Raw genomic sequence first — 26564 nt, 5'->3', positions numbered from 1 at the left:
GAGAAAGGTGGGTGGTTGGGTTGTGACTGCGTTTTTTGTGTTTTTTAATTTAGTTTTCTATTTTTTGACCCTCACAGAAGCAAATGATTTGTTAGACAAAAAAAACAAAAGAACTAACCATTTGATGTTTAAAAGTGAAAAGTTGAAGATCAAATCCTTGAGTTGAAACAATCCCAATTGTTGTGCTTGTAGGCTAGTTCATGCATTTTAGTTTTGGCAAAATTTTAAATGAGACATGTAGAATAAAGTGATTTGATGAAATATCCCCCTTTTAAACTTAAGTGTTTTTTTCTGACCGAAGAGTTTGTCCCATATATTGTGTTAAAGGACCAAAAGAAATTTGGAAGTCCAAGAATAATTTCTGTTTTTACAGTTTGTGACTATGATAATTGGTGTAAATTTAAGGAAAATAAATACACAATACAGCTACTTAAAGTATTATGCTCCTCCCCTAAGCCAAAATAAAAACATACCTCCCTTTCCCAGAGCTTAAAAAAATATTTGTCATGCCAATGATTATTTTAGAGCTGTTTGAAAGAAAAATATTGGATCAAAGTCTTGTCTGAGTGACATTTTAGGAAAATGGGATGTGATTTAGGGCTGCAAAGAAGTGTAGACACTATGACTTTTTATGACATATTTTACAAAAACAGCCAACAGTGTTACAGCCTATATAACACTCATATTACTTATAGTTTTACAATTTGAATACTTTGAAATAATGATATAGTTACAATCAATGTTTGACATTGATTGTAACTTCTCTCAACAATTGAATAATGGTTTCTATTTCCACGGCAGTGTGTGGTTGCCTGCCAACGTATAGAAATGTAAAAAATGTTTTTTTTATCAACATATTGGAAGGTTGAGCATATGTGAATTTTCATGTGAATATATATTATAATTACTGCCAAGTTTTTCCCTGTGGCTTTCTTGTGTGTGTCTATTTTCTTTTTTACTTCTTTTTTGTGTACAGTTTTTAAACAAAACTACAACATCATGTTATTGTGAACCTGATGATTGCTCAATTTCACTTCTCTTTTTTTGTTCATTTTTTCATGTTAAATTGGAACTGAGATCAGAAACCTTTACAGTCCTCACAACTGGTTTCAAACATGCAACAAATCCTCCGGAAACCATCATAAACATTTCAAAGATCGAATGAGCCTTGAGCTCTAACCTGAAACTAAAAATGTTGCTCTTTTTCTACCTCCAGCCACTGTAGGAGGCTGACTTGATCGTGTCCTGTGTACTGCTCAAAATGGCCATCGCGAGACAATTTGGACTACTGGTGTGGAAAAACTATCTTCAGCAGGTGAGTTTGACATATGCTCAGCATGTATGTGCCCTTTTTAGGTGCTGACATTGTCTGCAACTGTGAATCGTCAGAAGGAGTTGTGTTTAGAGAACAGAGGTCTGCATGACAGTTTTTGTTAATTCATAGGCGTATGGGGCGTCATAAATACAGTAAATTGTCTTAACATCTCGAAAACATATGACGTCATCTAGCTACTTGAAAACTGACTGACCCCAGTAATATACAGTGCGGCTGCACTGTTGGGTCGACGGCTCGAGCAACATGTTAGTAGCTGTCACATGCTTTTCAAATATATGCTGTCTTTTGCTTATTTTGTTCCTCATATTTTTTAATTGTGACATTTATCATGAGACTTAGTCATGAGACAGGAATCATCACTGTCAGATTTTGTATTCTATAACTATAGATTCATGTGCCTACATAGATACATTTTTGTGAATATTTTATTGGAAAAAAAGATCCAATAAAATTCTTTATTTTGTATTGAACTGCCTCTTACACACACACACACACACACACACACACATACATACATACACATACACACAGATATATGAATAGGTTTTTTTTATTGAGCCAGATTATAAACGTAATACTGTATCGTTTAAATGTGTACCTGTCTGGGATAGAGTATGAATGACACTAAAGGAATCATGAATCTTGAAGTTTTAAACTGGTAAAAAAATTAAAAAAAAAAAAAACAAGGCACCCTGTTTTCTGGTAAAATAACATCATGTATTTATTCTTTAAGCGCTGGCAATGTAAAAATGTTAGCACACCATTAGAAGACTTACTGTATATTGGTTTGCGGACTTCTATCTGCCTCTCCAAAAAGCCCCTGTCAGACCAGCTATCAAAGCCAAGCAGCGCTTCTCCTGAAACACGGTTATGTTTTTTTTTAAGACAAAATAAGACAAAAAAACAAAACACACTAAAATGAGCAACAATAAATTTAAAAAAAAACATAAAAAAGGTGGAAAGAGGGTGAAAAGTTATTAGCAATTTCTTTATCCAACATATACCGGTGATATATATGCACACATGTAAATAGATTTAATGTTTCAGGGTAGTTGCATCTAATCACAGCTCGAAATTTCCAAGAAAGTCCAGCACTTTACTCGACATTTGCACAATTATAGTTCGTTGAAAGTTCATGGTCAGTCTTCAGTTTACAGAAGATAGGAAGGAATTTTTACTCTAGACAGTGGCAGTGTATTGCTCTGAATAGCGCCTTGCATAGTTCTTAACATTAATATCAGTTGATGGTTGCACAATGCTGCAGAATTGAAAGTGGCTATCTGCTGCATTATAGCATGCGTGGTGGTTGCCATTATTTATGCTATTATTATTCCACTCCCTGGTTGTCTAGTTGTGGTTGTTGAGACTACAGAGACACCATTAGGATCAGAAAAAAATATACAGTTCATCTTTGTTTTGTTCGTTCATTTTGGCTGCAGAAAATATACACAGAGTGCATTTCAATCTCTTAAGCTGTATTACCAGACGTAGTGCATGCATTACGACATTTTACCTCCTCAGGCAAATTGCGGACATTGTAATTCAGGCATGTAAAAGCCTCTTGTAAAAACAGCTAATGGAAAAGACCTTGTATTTCTGAGCCATCCTGTTTCTTGGTGTCCTCATTCTCGTGAACAAGTGGCCACATTTCGAGAACTTGAGGTCATGTTGACATATTTCCAGCTCGGCTACAGCAGATTTCGATACCTGATGAGATTTTCAATTCTCTGCTAATTGTTTGCTGGGCTCATGAATGTTATCACCGGGCCTGATCTCTGCTCAACAATGGTATGTTGCCTAACTAGAGCAACAGAAAAGATAGTGTGAGCTTTATTGCGAGTTAAAGAAAATTAATGTTTTACATGCAACTAACCCCTTTATAAGAGCATATTTCACCTCTATTGAGAGAACCTTTTTCATTCCCTCAATAAAAACAGTCGTGCTCACGAAACTGATAAGGTTAATTATCTCTACATGGACCTTGTCCTATTGGCATCAGATGAACCGTGGATCTTCTGCAGAACACACACATACACTCATACACACTTATAAATATCTAATTTTAGAAGTTACAGTGGTGTCATGACTTGATAAGAGTATGGACACACAAGAAATGCAAGCAAGGTTACCAGGGATTCCCACACATTCATTTATTCATTTGTGGAAGCATACACACACACACACACACATACATATATATGTATATGTGTATATATATGTGTGATATCTGTGCCCAGCTTATGAATAAATACAGAAAAATATTATGTTATTGGTACATTTCAAAAAAAATTTTTGCTCCCTGTCTGTCTCCTCACTCACTGCCAGCCTGGCATGTCTCATGTGTGGCAGTTTGTATTTTTCACAGCCAATTTCATAAAACATTGGGTGATAAGACACAGCAACAAATAATGTCTCCTCTGCATGTTCTTCTTTGTTATTTGTTGAATTTGCAACTTCGCCAGTCAAAGCTTACCAAAGTTGAAGCCCCTCTGTACAGCAAACCAAACCAGACATGGTGATGGGTAATAAAAAAAATTTATAAAAAAGGATGACATGACCTGTGCTCCACAATCGTAGCATTGCATTATTTAGATTTTGAAAACAAGACAAAACAGCTTAACTGTAGAGGCTTGCATTAATTGACTGAAAATAACAACAGAAATAAACAAGTTTGCTGAATTTACATGTCTCCACAATTCAAAACATTATCCAGTTTTCTACCTGGAGGTGACTTTTGTTGTTAGTGTGACGTCACGATCATTCGGTTTATAGTACTGGAGGTTTTGTGTTCCCATGCTGATACCAGAACAATATGAATTTTGGTCCTTACTTTACTGGGTATAGACGTGTTTTCAACCAATACATAAAATAGAGCCTAAAATCTAACAACTCTGTTATTTAAAACATAAATATCTGAGTAAAATAAACAACAGTGGTCAAGCTTTCAGCTCCAAGTTGAAGGCTGCCAACAATGATATGTCCAAAAGTATTTATGCATTAAAATACACTTTATAAACATGAACAAAAGGAGAACATTTCTATTCCTGACTCATATTTATTCCTCTCAGTGATCATTTTGATTGAGTTCTGAAGGGAGAAGGTCTGATATTGGTGCCCCTCGGAGATTGAGTGTAATGTCCTGAAACTGTCCATGTCATTTTGTACTCCAATCACTCAACAGTGGGAGGCCGTCACATCGTGTCAGCTGTCTGTGAAATTATTTGTGTTCAATTCTGAGTAGTGTGAAAAGAATAAATTGATGCCCAGACCTCATCTTGTCTAAAAATGGCACATAGTTAGCATTTTGAAAGCATATTAAAAATCTGGAAATGGGTTTGTGATTGCGTGTCAAGGTTGCAGTTCTCTCAGTTTTGTGTCTGAGGAGCTAAAAGGGTTTTTTTTTGTTCATTGCTCACCTGTGGCTGAAATATGGAGCCATTCATTACTATATTTATAGGGGTCGTAAGTTACTAAAAGTCATAAATATTCTGTCAAATATTATGTAGTTAATCAATCTCAACACCTTTTCAATACATGAGTCATACTCCTCCTCTTCCAGTCTTATTCATCTCTGCCTCTTATGATCTTACCTCATCTTTCCCTATCAAATATCTGACAGATTATCTCCAATCTTTCTCTCCAGAAACGTCAAATTCTGGTAACTTTGGTGGAGATACTCCTGCCCCTGCTCTTCTCTGGCATCCTCATTGTGCTACGTCAGAAGGTGCCTTTTAAGGACTACCCAAATGCCACGGTCTACGAAAGCTACACCGTTGACTTTCTACCCAAGCACTTCTTCACGTTGTTGCAGCTGGCCTATGTGCCTGGTAACTCCAGTGTGGTGCGTCAGGTGGCAGAGGATGTGCGAGGCAGCCTGTTTCTCTCCTCAGGTGGGTAGTAGTTTGGCAAGAAATGGATGTAAGAGCAACTTGTCATGCAAATTTGTAAAAAGCAGGGCAAAGTAGAAATACAGCATCAGGGTCCATCACTTGATGCCGTAAGGCCCAAAAAGACTTTTGAAACAACAGGATACACAAGCAGGCATTCCAGACACTCCAAAAATATTGAAAAAGAAAGGAAGGAAGGAAAAGATTAAAAAGCTTTTATAACCGTGGCTTAATTTTTAAAAGAGCCAACATGTTTCTCCCACTGCATGTCCTTATTTGGGCTTGTAGACAAACACCTGAAGTGGCTGAAACATTTAGCCACTGCAGTCGAGGCTTTTTAATATTCGCCATGCTAGTTTTCAATATTTTTGGAGTGCCTACAATGCCCTCCTGTGTACTTCATAAAACATGTTTGAATTTGGTGACAAAATTCTATCTTAAGTTTAAAAAAATATTATATATATATATATATATATATATATATATATATATATATATGTATATATATATATGTATATATATATATGTATATATATATATATATATTATAACAGATGTTACACAAAAATAAAATAGTCTTAGCAGCAAATATAGTTTTACCATAAAATGAAAAGGCAAAACAAAACAACGCAGCAACAAAAACAACAAATATAATTTAAACAGAGGTGAAAAACAAATGTTACAGTAGTTACAATGATATACAGAAGTCTTGAAGATTACATGGGCTACAACACTATATTCTTTTTTATGGTTACCCCAACCCCACTCCCGTCTTTGATTTTATTTAAGTCCATGAAGCTCCTCCAGATATTTTCAAAAACTGCCAGATTTCCCCTTGTAATATATGTCATTTTTTCCATAATAACACATATTGATAAATCCTAAATAAATTGCTTTATTCTTGGTTTGTTCCCATCTTTTTATCCTATAGCTATTGCCCTCTTAGCTTGTAAGAGATACAAGTCTATTAGCACACAGACACTGGATAAATACCCAAGAAGCACTCCTATCCTAAAACAAACAATTTTCTTAAGTTTGCTGGATATAACTAAGAGGAATTATCACATTATATTCTGCATTTAAAATAAAATATAGGGATCACTGGCTTTAAAAACCTGGAGCAAAGCCTAATGTTTACTGCTCTCCCAATTAGTTAGTAACACCATTTTTAACCAGTGATACAAATACCAGAGCTTTGACACCAGTTGTAATCGGGGACAGGAGTGGGCAAACTGGTTTCTCTAGAAACAACCCTCAGGGGAACCAGAAGGCCGCACCCTACTCTCTTGTGTCACATTGTATCAGCCGGGAGTTTAGATAAGGAAATAAAGGAAGCTCATGGTTGTCTCCTCTCTTAGGACACCAACAACTAAATCTTCTGAAACACACACTCACGCACACGCCTCTACGTGATCACCTACTCAGATAAACATGCAGACAGGCTGTTTACATATTTGTTTTCACGCTGACACACGATGAACAATGTAGAAAAATAGCAGCAGTGTGAGGCTGAAGGCAGAGATGTAGATGTAGACAGATCTGTAACTGCAGGTTGGCGTATACACAGAAGTGTGAGATCCCAGCTCAGCCATTAATGAATAATTTAGCTGCTCTCCGTTCGGAGGGATAGGTGGAGGGGGATGATCAAGGTTGAATTGGATCATCCACACAGGAGACCACCAAAATGTGGCCTCGATGTTCTTCGCTAAAAACTATAAAAATACAAAAAAACCCATAATATTTCAAATGATCGTTGAACTGGGACTGCTGAAAGGGGAAGCAAATATGTGGTGTTTGTGTTATAATTATACGAGGTGTTGAAACACAGTTGTTATTTGTATCACACGCTGTATTGAGAAAAAGTGACTCGTTAAATAAGATTTCCTATATTGTGTAATCATAAATGTTTGCTGTTGTTAAAAAGTTGATTTAACTTATCAGTTAGTCAACTAGTATTCTTTCAACTTTTTATCCATTGCATTTAGCTTACTGTTTTAATAGTGTATTTATTTCTGTTAGCCACTTATTTCAACTTAACCATTACTATTAGCTAATTATTTTAGCATTTTACTTTTTACTTTTTAATTATTTAAACTTTTAAATTTTTAACAATTTCATTTAGCTTTAACTTTTAATTGTTCAGCTATTACTTTTGGCTAGCCTAGCTATGTAATCTTTTTATCTATTACTTTTAGCTAATTATTTATATTTTTACCATTACTTTTTGCTTATGTTTAACCTTTTACCATTACTTCTACCTAAAAACTTACATTTTTTAACCATTAATTTTAGGTAATTATTCAAACTTTTACTATTACTCAGCTGATTATTTTATCCGTTTATTCAGTACCTGAAGCTGGAATAATTATTTTAACTGTTTAGCCTTTACTTGTAGCCTCTTATTTCAACTTTTATCCATTACTTGCTTCTAATTGTTTTAACTGTTTATCCATTATTTCTAGCCAACAAGTTGAACAATTTTTCCATTACTTGGCTAATTATTCAAATGTTCACTTGTTGATTTCAAGTATTGGTTAAGCACTAATCTCCTTTTGTTACTTAAAGCTGTCTCGGGTTGATAGGAGATGTGTACTGTGCAGTCAGTGTAGCAATACCTTACTGGGATACCTTAGTTTTCATTCACTGGACGGCTAATGTTTTATTAAACACAGAGATAGATATATGTATAATGTAAAGCAAATCCTGATATATATGTTTTTTTTAATTAATTAAGGTACTCCTCACACTGTTTCCATTTATCCCTGTGGTGACTGCAGCAGTAACCCCTGGATGGGAATTACTATGTTAAACTACAAACCATACAGCGTTTTTTACGGCAGACAGCTGAAATGAAGAGCAGTGTGACAGCTGCATGTCTGAACTTGCGTGTTTGGCAGCTGGTTGTCCTTGACCTGTTTTCCTCAGTGCACCTTTGTTTGACTGTGTGTTTATTTTATGACACTGACAAATATGCACCTCATGGACTGGTGTGTAATACTGACATCCTTTGCCAGATCCAGAATATGCACTTGCGCTATGCTTGATAAATGCAATAAAAAACACAAATGAGAAATCCAGTTCTGGAAAAGAACGAAATATCAAAAGTGAAAAGAAAACTGAAATCAGTCTCTTTATTTCCTGTTTTCTGTTTTTATTCAGTTTCATTGGACTGCTTGGGTTTTGACATCTTTTGTATGCTTATCTCTTCCATTTTTGTGTGATCCTGCATGTGTGTCAAGGAAAGTAGATTTAAGTGCACTTTTTTCTCAGTGATTTGACCTGCTGTATCAGTAATGCTGGCCATTAAATTCAGTATGCTGACAGCGTCTCGACCAACTTCCTGGCTGTCAGTGAGAAACATGAGCACCAAGGTCGTGTTTGGCAATAAGACAGGCACGAAAACAGCCGTGCGTGAGATGAATACCACACCACAACTAATGTAATGATGTTTGCATGTGTTTGTGAACGTCTCTTTTCCAGTGCGTGGCTTTGAGACTGAGGAGCAGTTTGAGGACTACGTGAGAAATGACCCTGGAGGAAAGCTGCTGGCTGCTGTAGTGTTTGAGCACCCCTTCACCCACGACGATGAACCCCTGCCGCTAAAGGTTAGAGGCAACACGCTGCACTGTCACACACTGTAGCAGGTAGATGGTTGATTCGTGAACCTGAGGAGCTGTGTATTGTTTTCATGTCTGGTAATTTCATCAAGGACACTGCACAGTCTGGCTGCAACAAGAGTGGTAAATTCTTATTTTCTGTATTCTAACCAAAGGTGGACAAACTACACAACTTTAATACTTGAATCAAAGTATTGATACTCCTGGTCAAATATTACTCCAATACAAGTGAAAGTTGCTGAATCAAATTATTAGTTGAGTTAAAGTACTGGAGTATTTGCTTTTAAAAATACTTAAGTATTCAGAGTACTTTTTGAAAATCTCAACACATTGTAATATTTTGTCACAATACATTAACAGATCCTAATGACTCTAAAACAATCCACTGAATGCACTGACTGGCTTGTAGAGCCTGTAGAATAAAAAGCTTGTTGAAAAAGCTGAAAAGCCTATAGTAATGCCGATAGACATAAAAATTGACAGAAGGACCAAAATTGTCATTTGTATTTTTTGAGGGGAAAAAGACCTTGAACTGCTTTCTCAGGCTGGACGGCAAATCGTTGTAGGTTGTGATTAGGTTTTTTTTTTTCAGAATGAACAGAGCAAAATACTACTAATTATTTAAAAATATTTATTATTAATATTTTTACAATAAGAATAATAACAATATGAGCCATTCATCTAAAAAAAATTCAAACATGGACTTGAGGTGAAGCCATGGGTGTAATAGTGGCGAATCTTCATCTCCATCTGCTGCCGTAGCCACTAATAACACCACATAACCAAATACAACAGTCTGCTGATGACCTATCTTCTCTACCTGTCTGTATCGACGAGCTGCCCAATCTGAGTAGCACATGCACAAGATAGAGGTTGAGGAACACCGCTTCAACAAAAAAACACACTAAACAAAACACATGCAGATCTGTGTGATCACAGGTTATGGATTTTGCATATTAGAAAAGAAAAAAAATCTACTGACTTTAAAAAAAATGTTATGAGTAACTAGAGACTTCATAGACATGTAGTAGGGTTAAAAATATATTTTTCTTTCAAATGTGGTGTAGTAAAAGTGATGAGTTTAAAAAAAAACTCAAGTAAAGTACAGATACTTAAAGTCAGGTACTTAAGTCAGTGTACTTCATTACTGTCCATCCCTGGGTTTGAAGCATAAAGACTTAGGGAGGTGTGATATATGCATCAAAATAACCTGCTGTTTGTTTGACTGACCTCGGTGTATGGAGGAAAGAATAGCAGCATGTGTTACCTGAAATACTGGTCCAGGCACTTTATTCTGCTCCCTGACTGTTTGTCTATTTTGTTTATTTTGGCAAGCTTATTGTTTAAACATAGAAGGAGGATTCTCAAACCAACAACGAGATCATATTTTGCTCAGGTTTATTACAAAGCTTTATTGTGCTTGTTAACTGTATGATATGATATGATTATAACAACCAGTTTAATGCCTGCTCTGGAAAAACAAACAAAAGACGGATGAATTTACATTTTTTTTCAGTGTGAACCCATATGGGAAAAGCTTTATCTGCATGTGATGATGAAGTCTGACATACTTAATAGGCTTCGGGCTTTAGATAGCCCAAAGCGCACGGGGAGAGAGAGATGTTGTTGCTTTTTTTGGTGAATCATCTTCTCATATTTATTACTTTATTATCCATGTAGAAAGTTCTTCCATCTACCATAAAAACCATAAACACAAATACACAAAGGTTGATAAGACAAGTAAATCTTTATTACTCTCTTTTGCACCATCTTTCCTGTTTCCTTGTTTGTGTTTTTTTGTAACTTTTTATCTATTCTACACAAATCACAAGACCATAATATTCACATACTTGTTGTACTCTTTTCATGTCCAGAGTGATAAATATATCTTCTATACTGCTATAACTTTCCAAAATACACCTGGATCATAACCCATAGTTTACCACTCAGTGTGATAAAAAGAGCACACAAAATATACATAAATGTATAACAAAACAGTGATAGTCATTCTATTATAAGGTTATAAAATTGAAAAAAAAAAAGCATGCAATCTTGCTGTGATTTTTTTCCCATACTTAAGACATTTTTTATCCTGCTGGGGGGCTGTGGCTTTAACAAGAAGGCTGTTATAGGTTTTTTTTGCAATCAAGACCAGAATCCTCTGTAAAATACTAATTTATTAATCTCATTATCTGTAATCTTCTCTTCTTGTTTTAAACCACACTGCTCAAAGCCAAGTTGAAATACAGCCCTGATTTCTGTGTGAAATTCACACTAATAATTTACTTATCTACTGATTCTGCTTTCTTTTTGCACCCTTATATGCAGGTGAGCTACCATCTGCGTTTTAGCTTCACCCCACGCAACGCCCCGCCCAAGGAGCGGTCGGAGCTGAACCCAAACAGTGACCTGGACTGGCACACGCTCAGTCTCTATCCCCTCTTTCAGCTGCCAGGGCCGAGGGAGCAGTATGACAAGGAGGGTGGCACGCCTGGTGAGAATCCCTGTCTTTTTTAATTTGACCCTCTTTGTCTTTGTTTTTCTTTATCTCTCCCACTTCCTCTTTCGCCCCTCTTTCTGTCGCCAAAACATCCTGTCTGCTTTGATGCTTTTATACCTTCATGAGAAATATTTTCAAAAAAAATGTAAATGTTATATATTCCTAAAGACTTTCAATTTCCTTTAGGAGTTATTAATATGAGCTTTAGTTAATTAAAAAGTTTATTTTTCTGTTTAGACAGAGATTATGATTGATGAAAAGCACTTATTTTTCACAGTCCCTCGGGTGAGAGCCCTCTACTCAGACTGTGTTTCCATGGCAACCACGGCCCTGCACATCTAGTTTTGTCACTGTCAGGATGTGCCCTCACAACATTTTTGGGGCATTCACGAGGTGTCAGGCACCAAATGCTCTTAACTTTATCTGTACATTTGTTTCTCAAGTTGTTTGACCTGTCAGGTTTAAAGGGGACCTATTATGTTCATTTTCATGTTCGTACTTCGTACATGCTCTGTTTTAACACCTGTCTCTTTTAGTTTCCCTCCAAAGAAGCACAGTCCAAAATCTTCACAAGCAGACATTTTCTAGCAGGAATATGTTCCGAATTGAGGGCAAAATTAACATCTCCAACCAAGACTATGTTCCACTGATGTTAGCATGTAGCTACATGTAGCAGTGTTGTGTTTTTGTTCCTGCTTTGTAGACATGGAAAGTTTTTAATCATGTGCAGCATATATTTTTCTCTCATGGCTTTTATCCCAGTGCGCTGTGAATGATTTCTGCCTGGAAAAAAAGCAAGGAGCAGGTGTGTCTCCTTAACCCTGAGATACCGATTTGTGCCCGTTGTATGTGAGCACACTTCTCATAAACTCCAGCTCCCTCTTTTCTTTGTTAACAACATACTGAAGTTATTTCAAGTGTCTGATTTTCCTTGCTGTCCTTTTACTTTGTAAACTCCAGCTTTGATTTTCTTCCCAACTTCACCCAACTAACCTCTGTTTTTTTTTTGACCGCCTGCCCCCAAACACAGCAACATTAACACCACCCACTCCCGCAAGATTTGGATTGGGTCTTGTGAGACCCCGATTCCAATGCAGGGCTCCACTATATAATCTAAATGCTTACAGTAGCGTGCATGGAACAGGTGATCATTTAAAGAAATCTGTTACAAGCTGATGTCAGCTGGTGGCAAAAGTAGAAAAAAAAATGTTGGAAACAGAATATTCAGAACGGTCTGAAGCCTGATGCTATTGAATTATTTTAAGCACGTTTAATATGATCATGCGACACTGTGGCATTTTATATGTAACAGAAAATAAGGAAAGGCACAACAGATCCTCTTTAAATAACTGCAATAATAGCATCAGATAAGAAACTGTTCTGCTGCAGCCCAGACCTTTTTTAATCGTGAAGTTAAGGGGCAAAAGAGGCATGCTCCAAAAGATGAAGTCAACCTCACGGCATAATAGAACTGACAAGCTTTTACAGTCCCATGAATCTGAATTTCCAACCTCCACATGCATAATAACTCACGACTCCAGCTCCACTTTTGTTCCTCAAGGCCTCTTTCCCATTTTTCTGTTAACTTATAGAGGGCAGTTAGATGGACTGTGCCTTGTGGAACAGGTCACTTTGTATGAGGGGTTGTGCCGTGACTCATTTATACATCATTTTCTTCAGTGTTTATGTCTCTTTTCTCTTTTCAGGGTACTTCCGAGAGGGATTCCTGGCAGTGCAGCATGCAGTGGACCGAGCCATCATGCGCTCCTACAACAGAACATCTGCCGCCTCTCTGCTGCGACAGACCAGAGTGGTCCTGTCGCGGTTTCCTTACCCTGCCTTTATATATGACGTCTTCATCCTGGCCATTCAGAACCAGCTGCCCCTGCTACTGGTGCTCAGCTTCACGTACACCTCCCTCAACATAGTCCGAGCCGTGGTGCAGGAGAAGGAAAGGAAGCTCAAGGTTTGTTTATGTGTGTTCATGCAGGCTGTTGTTCCTGGTGCTGCAATCATGAAACTAATCCTTACTTTCTACCCTTTCTTGTGCATTTTAGGAGTACATGAGGATGATGGGTCTCAGCAACTGGCTCCACTGGAGCGCCTGGTTCCTCATGTTCTTCCTCTTCCTGTCCATTTCAGTCTTTTTTGTGACTTTGCTCCTTTGTATCCAGGTGAGTTGGTGCTACGAATCTTTGTTTCAAAAGCCACATTCCAGCACAAAATACCTTAACACAATATTTAAGCTTCCTAGATAAGTAAAAGATAAAACAGAATCATTTACATTAGATGATACTGGGTTGATTTTATTGTGTTGCTATGCAGTGTAGGCAGTTGTTGCTAATGCTGGAATAGCAACTTTTTCTGCATGATTCTCTGCCATTGAATCAGGCTTTCATTGAACAGATGTGCACAGGCATCTGCATTTGTAGAACAACCAGTAGGAACGCCCTTTTCTCTAAATTGACCAGTGACTTTTTTTGTTTTGTTTTGTTTTTTTTAACAAAACCAACAAGGGAAAAAAAGAAAGTAGAGGAAAGAAAAGAAATGCAATTATCCAGTAAATTGTACTATGTCTGCATTACACAGGCATTATGATTGGTAAGTATTGGAAAATAATCTGTATTTTTGAAGCTGTGGTTTTTTAAAAGTCACAAATAAGAACACAATAAAAATGAAAGAAAAAATAAACAACATGAAAACAGAGTTGAGAGGAGGTGCAGAGGCCCACTGGAATTTGATTATGTACCAATTAGATTTTTGCTCAATGACACCAAAATGAAACTGCCTAATCAAACTTTACTTAACTAATAAGACACAGGAGTTTGTGTTTTACAACAGGGCTTGGCACTTTGGAGAAAATCAAATATCACAGTCTTTTTGACTAAATATCTATAGATATCAATATTGCAGTGATATTGTTGCGTCAAAACAACATCAAGAGTTTTGATAAATAGTCATCAGTAATGTGAAAATAACCACTAAGTGAGGAAAGGAACATAACAGAAAAAGCTGGAACAGTCTGGCAAGTTCAGAAATCCTCACTTTCTTTCTTTTGGTAGACAGGTGCGTAGGAGAAAGTGTCAGAGAAGAAAGAAATCCTGCCCACACTGTGTGGAAATTCTCTCCTCCTGATATCACTATATCCAAAATCTTAAGGCGCTATCTTGTCTCATAACACAATATCAATATAATATTGATATATCGTCCGGCCCCAACGTTTTTGGAACGTCTAAAACCAAGAAAAAAAAGTGAAAATGAGAAATTTATAATTTTCAAAAAGTTTATTATACTAACCAAATCCTAATAATTGAGCAGTGTAGTGACTAATGCTCTGATTGCAACATAAATTGCAGGAATTAGTTTGTTTCACACATCATGATCACGTCCATTTTCACATCACAACGATGCACTTAAGTTGCATGTTTTTAACTGTTGTTTTAGGTGAGCCCTAACGGAGCAGTGCTGACCTACAGTGACCCCACACTGGTCTTTGTCTTCCTGCTCGTCTTCACTGTGGCCACCATCAACTTCAGCTTCATGATTAGTGCCTTCTTCTCTCGAGGTATGTGTTTTTGTGTGTGTTTCCACTCTGTTCTGAATAATAATTATTGACAGAGGACAGAGATGCCCTTTCAACAGTACTCTGTGGGCTCCATTTTGCGGAAATGTTAATTACGTGCAACACTGTGTGCTCTCTCAGATGTCGATTTTCCTAAAGGAAGCGTGCATCTACTTATGGGCTAGTACTTGTGACGGTGCGAGATGTAAACATCAATGGTGTCCTCCTCGGCTGAGCTGTAATGTTAGCTAACTTAGAGGTGCTAGGTGAGCTAGTTCCGACATGAAACTTTTCCTGGTGAAGAGAAAGGTTCAGTTTACTTTAGAAACTAAGTTTCTTATATTGAGTAGTTCTGAGCTCTTTCTGTCTTCACCCTCATGAAAAGAAAACACTGTGTCCAGCCTGACCAACACGACGATAAAGAAAACTATTTTAATCCAATCTCTCCTTCCTCATGTTCCTCTTCTCTTTCCCTCTTTATACTCTCTCTCATTCAGACCGGCATCTGAATGAAACCATCTCCCCCCAGCTTTTTGCAACAAAGCAGCTCAGGCTGAAAGCACTTCTCACGGCGTCTGTTTTATGCAGCCTTCGGCAAAGCAATTGCACATCAGAACTTGCTTAGCAATGCTGTAGTTCATGGTCTTCTTTGGCTTTATTTTTAACTACCATTATAAGAAAAATCCACCTGATTATAATCAGTTTGAAGTAAGCCTTAAAGCCTTTTGTCCCGAGGGGCTGAGTCAGAGAGGACAGATAAAAGCCTGATGTATTGAATTTCTCTTCACATTAATCATATTGTATTTCTGTCCTCTTTAGCAGTGTAATCTGCTCTGTCACTTGCTCAGACAGTTTTCCTATTTTGCTTTGACATTATGAGCCAAGGTACTTGTAAAATTTTAAAACCCTGTCCTGCTCTTCTTTTCTTCTTCTTGCTTTTTCCCATCCCTCCTCCGGGTCTGTCTCTGGCCCATTAAGTAGTATCCAGTATGTGGAATTTTACAGCCTGACCTGAGTCATTTAAATTGCATCAGTTACTGCTGAATCAATAACTTGAACTAAAGAAACTGCATAATTTTGTTTTCCCCTCTGATACTGAGCAAAAAATTCATAGTCATCAAAACACAAAGATGAGAATTTTGTATGGCTACCACCTAAAATCAAAGATTAAAAGTATCACTTGGAGACCCCTCAGAGATTCTTTAAGAAGAGCAGTTGTTTTTTTGGTAGTGTGCAGTTTAGCCTACTCCTTGGGATATTTTGGTCCCCAGATTTAGCTGCAGAGTGAGTGTTCCTCGCTCTGACACTGCTCTCCAGGCAGCTGCAGACCCAGAGTGAGTCTGAGTGAGATGGAGGCAGCTGCCCAGAGGAAGAGAGGCTTTGTCCTTTCAGGCTCCAGGATAACATTATTGTCTGCCTTCTGCTCAGAAGTGGTGATTTTACAGCTTGCAGTGAGTTAATATGATACAGTTTCTGGCTTTTGCTTGATATCTAGTCTTGGCACAGTTCCGATATGTCATTGGTTCAGTTAGCATTAGCTCGAAGGGCTAAATTGGCTTGTTTACTTTTATATGTGAATGTAGCTGTCACTTTGAACTTCCTGCCAAACCCTGTTTAAACTAAGCGGTAGGGCTGGGCGATATGGCCTGCAAATTATATTGCGATATTTTTTGGCTTTATCTCGGTATTTTTAAATCTCCTCAAAAAGCACTTAATTAATGCTAAAACTGGGAGACAGAATCGAACAATCCAATTTTTTTCCTCCAAATTCCCTATTGGATGTGACAATATTGTATATTGTTAGCCTACTTTGAAAAAATATTAACACAATTAAATTTTTGATCTATAATCATTAGTGATGTAGAAAATATCATTAACTGGGTAAAGGCAAGTATTAAAAAAAGTAGAACTGTCTGGCAAGTTGAGAAAAGTACCTACTTTACTGAAAATTCAAAATCAGGAAAAAAAACACCATTTATTCCATATCACAATATAACAATATCCAATATCTAAGACGGTATATAATCTCATTTATATAGTTTACAGCCTGGTACAAAAAATTGTTTTCGTCTCTGTAACTAATTTCAATATCTATGACAGCTGTATGAGCGGAATATTTTTTGTTTTTATAACTCACCCATTTTCAATTTGCTAAGGCCCAAATTTCAGCATATTTAAGGGTCGAGCTGGTTTAGTGACAGGCTGTCTGTGAGGCGTTGCTACAGTCTGTAAGTCAGATCCACCACTCACTCCTCCACAGCTTCAGCCTTTTTTTCCAAATATGGTCACTTCTGATTCCATGAAAACAAGATGGCGACAGCAAAATGTCAAACTTGAAGCTTCAAAATGGTAGTCCAAAAAAACATCTCTGTAGCTATGTCCATTATTTATACAGTCTATGTTTCAAACTCCCAAAACTCTCCATGGAAAAACACGAAAGGATTGTCAAATATTCATATTCAACAGCCAAATCTGATTTGACTGACGTAATTCTGAGTTGATACAGCCCTTGAGAGTTCCTTATAAGAAATGATTTGAGCAAAGAGGAAAGAGGCAGAAATAAAAGGCTTTTACAGGAAATAGGCCAAACCAACAGAAAAGTTCCTTTAGTGCCCATTTTTGAACAAAGATTTTATTTCCCTCTTAGCTGTCTTTGTGTGAACAGCTATCTGGACACTTCTCTGCGCCCACTGATGTACTTTTTAGGAGTAGGTAAGGGCACTTACTCAATGTGTGTTCCACACAGGCTCAGAATGTCACATTGTTTGCCACAAGTGCTCTTTTGAGAAGTCTTGTCCTGCTATTTAGAAATGAAAAGCAAAAACAGCCCTTAAAGTCCTTTATTGGCCTCATCCACAGCACTCAACTTTCTTTCCTCATCTCGCAGTAATGCTTCATCTGAACAGCTCTCTCAGACTGTCGCCGTCAATCAGTGAAATAGGTTTTTGCAGCAAAAGCAACTTTCTTCACATAGTAATTCACCTGTTACCTTTTGCTTTTGCTTCGGTCTCCAATGCATGTGTGTGTGTGTGTGTGTGTGTGTGTGTGTGTGCACGCGCGCGTGCGTGCATGCGTGTGTGAGCTTGTCTAGCAGCACAGCAATGATCACCTGCTGTAACTGTGACAGCCAAAGAGTGATAAGAGTGATGATTGCGCTGTTCAGTTCACTATCTTAAGGCTACACAAGTCTTAATATTGTTCAACCTGTCTTCTTTCCTTTCTGGTTCCGATTCCAGCTAATGTGGCAGCAGCAGCGGGCGGCTTCATCTATTTCCTGAGCTACCTGCCTTATTTGTTCCTGTGGCCACGCTACGACTTGCTGAGCCATGCACAGAAGGTGTCAGCCTGCCTCATCTCCAACGTGGCCATGGCCATGGGAGCTCAGCTCATAGGGATGTTTGAAGGCAAAGGTAAGACTTAAGGTTATGGTCAAATTGAATTTCACACTCCATACATTTTGAACTGTCTGTTTATATTTGGAAGTTGGGGTCAGTTTCCCTGTTTATTTATTACAAAACCATATATATATATATATGTATATATATATATTTATATATATATATATTTTTTTTAAAGATATTTTTGGCCTTTAATGGATAGAACAGAGTCAGTGTGAAAGGGGGAGAGAGAGGGGACAACATGCAGCAAAGGGCCGAGGCTGGAGTCAAACCTGGGGCACCAGCTGAGCCCCTGCGTGCCCCACAAAACCGTATTTTAAAAATGTTTCTCTCTCCCCTCTGTAGGAACGGGAATCCAGTGGTCAAACATGTTTGACTCTGTGACGGTGGATGATGACTTCTCCTTGGCCCAGGTGTTGGGCTTGCTGCTGTTTGACGCTGTGTTTTATGGGCTGGTGGCCTGGTACATGGAGGCAGTTTTTCCTGGAGAGTACGGAGTGCCTCTACCATCTTACTTCTTTGTACTGGTATGCATCAAAACTAAGCAGCTCACATTTGCACGCCCACACAAATTCACTGGGGTATTGTATTCTAATATTTCACAATAAAAATGCCTCATGTAACAGCCTTAATCAGAAAAGACTGGCCTGATGGCAAAGTGGTTTCAATTTGGCTGAGACTGGTGGTGCAACCCCGCTATAATCCATTCAATAGTAAAATATCAGCACAGAATAACCATACACACTTAATCTGATTGTATTTCTGTGGCTGAAATGAATATATTCTTTCTGTGTTTTTTGGCCCACACATGGGTAAAATTTGATGACATAGTGCTCTGCATGTGACATGCTACAACAGCTGTTTTGAAAGCTTCTTCCTTTGTTGATTTTAAGAAATAATTGTTCATAAATTAAAAAAATATTTAGTAGTAGTAAAAGTAGTAGTAAAATATTTACAAATGTACATAAGTAACAGAGGTATTAGGGCGCGTTGACACTGTCATGAGAGCTGCACATGCAAGCACAAGCACCTGTAATATTACAAAACTCAAAATTAACAAATTAAAACCCATTTATAATATTATTTTTAACATACCTAAGCTTGTGAGCATGGATTTTTGTATAAACTAGAAATATATATATCACATTTTCTCCAGTACTAGTAGATGAAAAGCTATTTGCCCTTGGGTTTCTAAAGATTTCTTACACATGCTTGCTTATGCATCTTAATGAGGAACATGATACTTAATGCCTCTTAAAGGAACTGTTACTAACAGGAATTGAACCCAGGTCTGATGTGTGGCTTTTACATTGTGTTGTACAGACACATCAACATGTGAACAAATGCTGCAAGTGGATGGTTTTCAGCACTTACAGCGCCATCAGGTAGTTGCAAGGTTGAGGTCTCCTGTAAGAGAAAAATGGCCTCAGATTAAAAGAAATTGCTGCACTCAGTGAAAGTGGCTCTGATATAGTGACAGCGGATGGGATTTAAAAAGTGAGGACACAATTTATCGGCCGCAGGAAGTCCTTGAGTTCAGCTGGCTAGAATAACAGGAAGCGTCTGAGTCTGTGTGGCCAACACAAATAAGGTTTATGTTTATAACAACTATGGACGATCACGAAATGACGTGCCTTCACACACACACACACACACACACAAAAATAAACTCATGCTAGCCCATTTCCCAGTAGGAATTCAAGAGACTGCCAGCAGGGTGTGGTTTAGATGTTGACGCACTTTATGTCCATTGTATGTGTGGGTGTGAGATTTAGAAAGTGGAGGTTTGACTCTGGTTCTTAGGAAGTGCACCAGAAGGAGGTTTGGTCGGGAAACAGTCCCCTCTAATGTAAGAAAGAGAGAGCGGGCTGACATTAACATTGTTCATGTACGCTGAACAATGTTAATATCGGCCCGCCTCTCTTTTTTGTGTTTTTCTGAATTATCCTGTTCCTCTGCTTCCCTTGTTGCATCCTGTAATTTACTTTGCTTCCTTGAAAAAGCTTTTGAGAAAGACATAGGTACAGCTTGTGTAATACGTTGCGCAATTTTTTAACTTTAATTCTATGAAATATCTTGTGGAAATAGGTTAGAAATGAACACTGGAATTATAATTCACTATTTTCTACCATTTGGTTGAAGCCTGTTTCACCCCACTCCTTTTTCTACCACTTTTTGATCCCTCACATTCTCGTCTCATCTTCATCAGCCTTCATATTGGTGCAGCAGCCCCCGCATGGCTTTGGTGAATGAGAAAGAGGAAGAAGAAGATGCAGAAAAGGCTCTGAAAGGGGAGTTTATAGAGGAGGAACCTGCTGGACTCGTCTCCGGGGTCAAGATTAAACACCTCGCTAAGGTTAGCAGCAAAACAGACATCCATTGGGGAAACAAAGTCAGACTCCATTACTGTAAAGGGGTTCAGATGCAAGTTTCAAAAACAAAATTTCGCCAGTCATTAAAGGATCTCCTGCAGTAGTGAGATGGAAAATAAGCAACAATGTGTCTTCCCATCATATCTTTTCAGATTCATGTTAACCAGATATCTGAGAAAAACCTCGAACAAATTTCCTCTTAATTTGGCAAAAACGTCCATGTGGACTCAAAGACGAACTAATTAGATTTTGATAGTCAAAGGTTAAGGGCACTCTGACTTCATGTCTGTCCAATTCTCGTGAAAGCAGGTGGGGATTTGTTCAAATTTGGCACAATCCACTTAGAATCATCATGAACTGATTAAATTTGGTTATCAAAGGTCACTGTGACTTCACAAAACATTGTTTTTGGCCATAACTCAGTAATTTAAACCCTGATTATGACAAAATTTCACACAAATGTCTAATTGGATAAAATAATGAAGTGATGACATTTTGTATGCAAAAGGTCAAAGGTGAACTTCAGTATGATGTCATAATGTCATAATGCAAAAATACTTTTCTTGCCATTATTCAACATCATAACTGAGGAACAGAAGGGGAGACATTTCATCAGGTACTGAATTGGTGACATAATATTTGATCGCTGATTGTAAGGAGGTTCTGTGCTGCTGGAGGAAAGAGGTTTGTAAGATATCCATGTTTCACCAAAAAAATACACTTAATAGCTTTTATCACATTTCTTTAAGTTTTCACCACACACTGACATGTATGTACACTCCAACTTGACTGGTTGGTTGAGGCATACAACCAATAATCCTACTCTACTCTGGTAACACACATAAATGTTTCGGGTGTATCGGCTCTGCAGGAATTTAAAGTGGGCAACAAGACACGACAGGCTGTGCGGGATCTTACGGTGAACATGTTTGAGGGACAGATCACGGTGCTGCTGGGACACAATGGTGCTGGGAAGACCACGACACTGTCCATGCTGACAGGTGACCTTCTGAAACACATCAGTTTACACACGCGCATTCAAGCATACTACATGGCACCTAAATAATCTGAAATGACTGCTTCTGTGTGTTTGTTGCAGGGTTGTTTCCTCCCACCAGTGGCAGGGCCTATATCAACGGTTACGATATCTGTCAGGACATGGCTCTGATCCGCCGCAGTCTGGGACTCTGCCCACAGCATGATGTACTGTTTGATAACCTTACTGTCAGAGAGCATCTACTCTTCTATGCACAGGTGCTCACACAGTCATGCACCTATACACAAAAACACACACACATATACAGTATATACTGAAGCTGAATCTTTGTTCTTGCTATGTAGTCATTACTTTATTTTTCTCCTGCTAAATCTATTAGGTACCCCTTCAGTGTAATTCAGTACAGTCACTGTGCCATTAATTCTATCTTTACAAAGTTTAAAATGACATGTTATTGTTGAAACTGTCTGATAGGTTTAAGACAACAATATGTAAATCATAGGTGTGTCTATCTGCTCGATTTTCAGCTGAAAGGCTTTTCCAAAGACAAGATTCCAGATGAAGTAGACCGGATTATCCGTATCCTGAACCTTGAGGACAAGAGACAGGCTCGCTCCAAGACTCTCTCAGGTGGCATGAAGAGAAAACTCTCTATTGGCATTGCACTCATTGGAGACTCCAAGGTGAACAACTTCATGAGCATTATTCTGTCTTATTATTTTTGTCCCATCCTTCCTCCACATTAACTTGTCTCTTCTTTCCATCTTTTATTTTATGTGTCTCCAGGTGGTGATGTTAGATGAGCCCACATCAGGTATGGACCCATCAGCTCGACGTGCCACCTGGGACCTTCTGCAAGGGGAGAAGCGCGGTCGCACCATCCTGCTCACCACGCACTTTATGGACGAGGCAGACCTACTTGGTGACCGCATCGCAATCATGGCAGGAGGAGAGCTGCAGTGCTGCGGGTCGCCACTCTTCCTTAAGAACAAATATGGTAAGTGAAGAGTGGTGATAGCTGCAGCACGATGTCCCATCAGTTGTGATGTTGAGTACTGCTGTTACCTTGGTTTATATAGCAGACCTGGACATTCAGGAGAGATGAAAATCCAGTATTAAAAGTGGGAACATACAAGGTCATTACAACTAATTATACATGCCTCTTCCTTTCTTCTACTCCCCAGGTGCTGGCTACCACATGGTGATAGTAAAGGACGCTCTTTGTAACGTGTCCGAGATCACCCGCCTTGTCCACATGTATGTTCCTAATGCCACACTGGAGAGTAGTGCGGGGGCCGAGCTTTCATACATCTTGCCCAAAGAAAGCACCAGCAGGTGAGTCTGTCAGGTATTTGTTCATATATAGATTACTCACAATAACACAGTGTGAAGTATGAAGTGGACTAAAGGGTAGAAAGACCCTCCTGCGCGAACATATTGACTGAAAGTGACCAACCTACACTAGTTGTATAATTACAATAAATACAGGCTATTTTTCTCTTTTGCTCCAAGCTTCAAACTCTTTATATTTTCATTAGAGCAATACGAAAAAAACAGAATCAATGTGGTTAATATCTACTGAAATGGTGAATCTTGACCTTTGAATTTCTCTCTTGCTTCAGGTTATTTTTCCTTCATAACCATCTCTCCTGTTACCTTGTTTTATGCTCTTTTTATGTACTGAAAAATCAATACTTTTCTCTCTACAAATCAGACGTCCGCTCCACAGTGACACTTACCACTGATGATTAGATTGGAGCACTGAGAGAGAGATTTGGAAGCTTAGACTCATCAAAAGCTCATATTGTAATATTGAGTGATAGTTTCATCCCACTGTGAGGTACAGTAGTGTGCAATGTGATTCCCTGATGCATTTTTTGTGTGTTTGCTCTTAGGTTTGAGCTGTTGTTTGCTGAGCTGGAGATGAACAGAGAGGAACTGGGCATTGCCAGCTATGGAGCTTCGGTAACCACTATGGAGGAAGTTTTTCTCAGGTAGGAAAGCAAGACATAGCTGAATATGTGACTCAAATGCATAGCCTAAAAGCTTGTTCACAGAAAGCTTTTAAATCATCATCATCTTTAAACCATTGTTTATTCTGGGAAAATTGAGTGAGCATTAAGATCTTTAAATGCAATGCCCTGAATTCACATTAGTTGGCTAAAAGTATATGTAACATATGATAGCCATCGCAATAATACGATAAATTCCTTAAAAACAAATAACTAGCAGCAATGTCTGTCAAACGTTGGAAACAGCAATAAAAATAACAAAATAAAAGAAAAAATTAAGTAGCAAACAAATCTGCCATTAGTGAAGAATACATAACAACAACAGGAAAAACAGTGAATGTTTCTGTCTAATTTTCCATATCAGTAGGATCTGACTCAAGGAGTAACTCTCCTACTGCAAGGCACATTTTCAATTTAGCAACAAATAAATCATTTTAATGTACAAGAGGAGACTTAATAATGTAGAAAAAGTGGTTTTCATATACTACTTTAACTTACAAAATACCTGTTATAGCAGTCATATATCTGTTTTGGAATCTATGACACTTACATTGAGCTACATCTTTGTGTGAAAAGGAATAATTTTCACTTTAGTGTACATGCAGATCAGTGCTATGGCTGATGCTCACACATTTCAGTCCCAGATGCCTGCTGCTCGCTGAGTAGTTATTCCCGCTTCCCTGTGGACTTCATATGTGTGTCTGTGGCAACAAGCCGGAGAGCCCTTTTTACTGCAGACTGCTAATACTGAATGCTACTTCTACTAGCATGAGTGTATATTATTGTAATTGTTGCTGCCAAGAATGTCTGTCTCACATTTATGAGTCATACAGAGATTCCATCAGTGTATTCTGGCTATAAACACCAAACATCAAACATGACACCAAGAAAAGCTGCTCATCGAACATTTGGTCGTTTAGCTCCTTCTGGTGTGCAGTATTTTGTAGCCAAGTAAAATTCAGTGTCAGTTAGACAGCAATACTGCTACCATTCAGACTTTTTCATGCCGCTGTGCTGCTGATAACTGTATCTAAAAGCATTACATTTTCTCGTTGTTTGTATGCACATCTCATTATGCTTAAAGCAATATCTCAAGAGCACCATGAGGGAATTCATTCAAATATGGCACAAACATCCACATGGACTCAACAATGAACTGATTGGATTTTGGTGGTCAAAGGTCAATGTCACTGTGACCTCACTGTGACCTGTCTCAGTCTCATGAACACCGTATCTAAAGAACACTTTAAACAGTAAACGTATAGTAAATTACCCCCATCGGGATAATAAAGATTTCCTTGAGCTTGAGGGAATTTCCTCAAATTTGGCGCAGACATCCACTTGGACTCAACAAAGAGCTGATTAGATTTAGTTGGTACTGGGGTCAAAGTCACTGTGACCTTCTGCTTATGTCATTCTCATGAATGCAATATCTCAAGAACGCCTTCACATTTGGCACAAATGTCCATTTGAACTCAAGGATGAGAAATTGGTATTCAAAGGTCACTGTGACCTCACGAAACATGTTTTTGGCCATAACTCAAGATATCTAATTATCAAATGTTGTGATGATTTTAAATCAAAAAGGTCAAAGATGCTGGACTTGTAGGAAGATCTAACTGGGATCACACTGATACTGCTGTAGATTTAGGTTTATACAGAGACCATCTGCTTCCTGGAATTCATCATAAATAGTTACAAAAACCTGTTGTCTTATTATGTGCACCATTTGTTCCTGTTTCCAGTAAGTTGACGTGTAACAACAGATCGATTTGTGTGTTCAGGGTGGGAAAGTTGGTGGATTCTAGTTTGGACATCCAGGCAATCCAGCTGCCAGCCCTGCAGTATCAACATGAGAGGCGCTCCCATGACTGGACCACAGATGATGCCAGCAGCATCAGCGGCATGACCGACGCCACTGATTTCACAGACAGTGGCACACTCATCTCAGAGGACTGCTCCAACATCAAGCTAAACACTGGGGTGAGAGAAGAAGATCTGATGCTTGTTATGTTTTATATTTCTGCATGTTGTTCATTTTGCTCACATTCCCCCTTTCTCTCCCATCAGGTCAGACTACACTTGCAACAGTTTTATGCCATGTTCCTGAAGAGGGCGCTGTACAGCTGGAGAAACTGGAAGGTGATGGTGGCTCAGTTCTTGGTCCCTTTGGTCTTCACCGTTGTGGCCTTAGTCGTGGCACGAACCCTTCCCAACCACCAGAATGCTCCTCAGCTGAGGCTGGCACTCAGCCGCTATGGTTCCACCAGGGTCCCTGTGGCTCTGCCGCCGGGGGTGGGACCCCTGGCTGCTGCCCTGGCACAAACATACAGTTCACAGCTACCTGAACAGCAGGGCCAGCTCATCAATATCACAGGTGAGCACAGTGAGAGAGACAGGAACCTCACTTTAATGCCTACCTAAGTATTAACTAACCGTGTGCTCCTTTTCTTCAGACTTTACTGACTACATCCTGACCCAGGCAGAGGAGGAAGGAGGTGTCTTTAATGAACGCTGTGTGGTGGGTGCTGCTTTCCGTGGCAGCAGCAGCCAATATGCAGAAGCAACAGCCTACTTCAACAACGAGGGCTACCATACACCTGCCACGGCCCTCATGATGGTGGACAATGCTCTGTACAAACTTCTAGCAGGGCCGAATGCCTCCATCCAGACTGGCAACTATCCCATGCCACGCAACGTGTCTGAGACCGCCCAGAGCCAGCTCACAGAGTGAGTGGTGGAGAAGAAATAAAGAGTTCCAACATTATTTTTGTTTTCTTCTCAGTCACTTTACGTCTCTTTCTGGCTTTCTTCATCTCTCCTCTGTCGTCAAACCCCTTCTTAGCTCCTCCTCTTTTTTTCTCTCCTGATTGTCTCATTCTT

The 26564-nt window shown here is 38.6% G+C and overlaps 1 protein-coding gene across 1 annotated transcript in view; it reads left to right on the top strand.

Annotated features, from left to right (window-relative positions):
- The window catches only part of abca3b (ATP binding cassette subfamily A member 3b), a 38140-nt gene that overhangs the window by 1146 nt on the left and 10430 nt on the right, over positions 1-26564 (top strand). Inside the window, exons 2-20 of the mRNA XM_088091347.1 lie at positions 1217-1315; positions 4980-5226; positions 8704-8828; positions 11169-11334; positions 13047-13306; positions 13398-13514; positions 14785-14905; positions 18139-18312; positions 18646-18827; positions 20510-20656; positions 21544-21673; positions 21772-21926; positions 22197-22352; positions 22456-22666; positions 22854-23004; positions 23565-23663; positions 25466-25664; positions 25752-26058; positions 26138-26411. Coding sequence (XP_087947473.1) covers positions 1262-1315; positions 4980-5226; positions 8704-8828; positions 11169-11334; positions 13047-13306; positions 13398-13514; positions 14785-14905; positions 18139-18312; positions 18646-18827; positions 20510-20656; positions 21544-21673; positions 21772-21926; positions 22197-22352; positions 22456-22666; positions 22854-23004; positions 23565-23663; positions 25466-25664; positions 25752-26058; positions 26138-26411 — 3275 coding nt within the window. The 5' untranslated portion in view covers positions 1217-1261. The remainder of the gene's footprint in view (positions 1-1216; positions 1316-4979; positions 5227-8703; positions 8829-11168; positions 11335-13046; positions 13307-13397; positions 13515-14784; positions 14906-18138; positions 18313-18645; positions 18828-20509; positions 20657-21543; positions 21674-21771; positions 21927-22196; positions 22353-22455; positions 22667-22853; positions 23005-23564; positions 23664-25465; positions 25665-25751; positions 26059-26137; positions 26412-26564) is intronic.

Source organism: Plectropomus leopardus, chromosome 18 (assembly GCF_026936395.1).
Source record: "Plectropomus leopardus strain MGB_pleo_1.0 chromosome 18, ASM2693639v1, whole genome shotgun sequence".
In the NCBI taxonomy this organism is placed as follows: Eukaryota; Metazoa; Chordata; class Actinopteri; order Perciformes; family Serranidae; genus Plectropomus; species Plectropomus leopardus.
Note: the sequence above shows the minus strand (reverse complement) of the source record. Positions and strands in the feature narration are given on the sequence as shown.